General features: G+C 30.9%; 1 protein-coding gene across 1 annotated transcript in view; it reads right to left on the bottom strand.

Annotated features, from left to right (window-relative positions):
* Positions 1-561: 561 nt before the first annotated feature.
* The window catches only part of LOC106475643 (mitochondrial folate transporter/carrier-like), a gene marked incomplete at its 3' end in the record, with an annotated part of 13233 nt that continues 12220 nt past the window's right edge, over positions 562-1574 (bottom strand). Inside the window, exon 4 of the mRNA XM_013936323.2 lies at positions 562-728. Coding sequence (XP_013791777.1) covers positions 562-728 — 167 coding nt within the window. The remainder of the gene's footprint in view (positions 729-1574) is intronic.

Here is a 1574-nt window from a genome sequence, read left to right as displayed (position 1 = left end):
TCGAAATGTAATTTCCTGCAATAAAAAGTATCTGGATTCCATGCAAATCCAGGATGGAATCACCAAACCAAGAAGTAAAACTTTTGTTTATTCCATCAAAACTAATCTCTGAATATTGAATACATATCCAAACTTTCAATCTGGTCTCTTACGCTTAAAATCCATGTTGTTTCATAGTTATTTTATTAGTACTAAACTAATTTTAGTGTTAGAACTGTATTATTAATTATAACAAACTAATGAATGTCTTACAGAAAGTTTGACACTAAGGAACCCAAAATGGTTCTGTTAAAGTTCTTAACACTTTCATAATCATTAAAAGAAAGTGGTAAGTATAACTAAAGACAGAACTTTTCTATTACTGAGTAAAGACAATCTTAAATAAAAATTCAAAACTACTTCCTATAGTCATTCATTATCGTATCCTATGATCTTTGGGCTGAAAAAATATTCTTTTTAAAGTAAAAACTGATCACAAGCAACCAAAAAAGAATGAATGAATATTTCTACATTTTACTCTTACTACGTATCTATTTATCTAGTGTAGCAAAGATAATTCACCTTGTACAGCCCACCTACTCCCTCATAACGGTAAACCTTAGCTAAACCATCAACCATGCTCGAGTATCGTTTGTAAGAAGGAATATTCACGTCAACACCAGCACACTGGAGACACATCCTCGTCTTGACTACCCAGATGGGGTTAGTGATAATCAGAGTCAGGAATCCTACATGACCAGAAACATAAATCAAGCAATTTTCAGAATTAATTAACTCTTATAAATTAGTACAAAAATAAGCATTTGTGTCAGAATAAGCACAGTACTTTTGGTCTACTTTTAAACTAGTAGGACAGGAATGTGGCTTTACCTTCTATACATCTGTAAAGGCTAAAATAATTTTATTTTTCAGAACAACCTACATTACAACTACTACAAAGACAATCTTAAATACTTCTCTACTTAGCAAAGAAGAGATCTTCAGTTTCTGAACACAAGATATGAAAGAAATGTTACAGAAGATGAATGCAATTTATATAAATTACTTTTACATCAAGAAGTACTGGATACATATAAAATGTTTAGTACATTATATCAAAATGAGCAAGTTGCGTGACCACCACAGCTGATATAAAGTCATGATGGAACAGATTGTATCAGAACTACATTCTAATATTGCCATTATACAGGGAAGGGTATGTAACAGCCCTTTTAAATGCATAATATTCATACCCTTGCATCATAAATGTGTGTCCAGACTGGGGATATAGACTTTCAAAGATTGAGTATTGTACTTTAACCCTTTCGAGATGGGTCACGGGTGAAAGGCCATGTCATCTCACTTGTTGTCTCGCATTTAAAATTTTATTGAACTACTATTTCATGAATTTATGTCAATAAGTTTAGTATTAAACTGTAATTATAATTCAAATTTTAGTACTAAATATTACTCAATTTCTTAATTTAAATGCAAATATACACCTGGAAAAAAGTTAAGCACCCCCAAATATTTTTCAGGATTGCTTATTGAAAATAAGGTTTAATTTTCATGATGTTGAGCAATGTTCATAATTT

Source organism: Limulus polyphemus, unplaced genomic scaffold (assembly GCF_000517525.1).
Source record: "Limulus polyphemus unplaced genomic scaffold, Limulus_polyphemus-2.1.2 Scaffold8914, whole genome shotgun sequence".
In the NCBI taxonomy this organism is placed as follows: Eukaryota; Metazoa; Arthropoda; class Merostomata; order Xiphosura; family Limulidae; genus Limulus; species Limulus polyphemus.
Note: the sequence above shows the minus strand (reverse complement) of the source record. Positions and strands in the feature narration are given on the sequence as shown.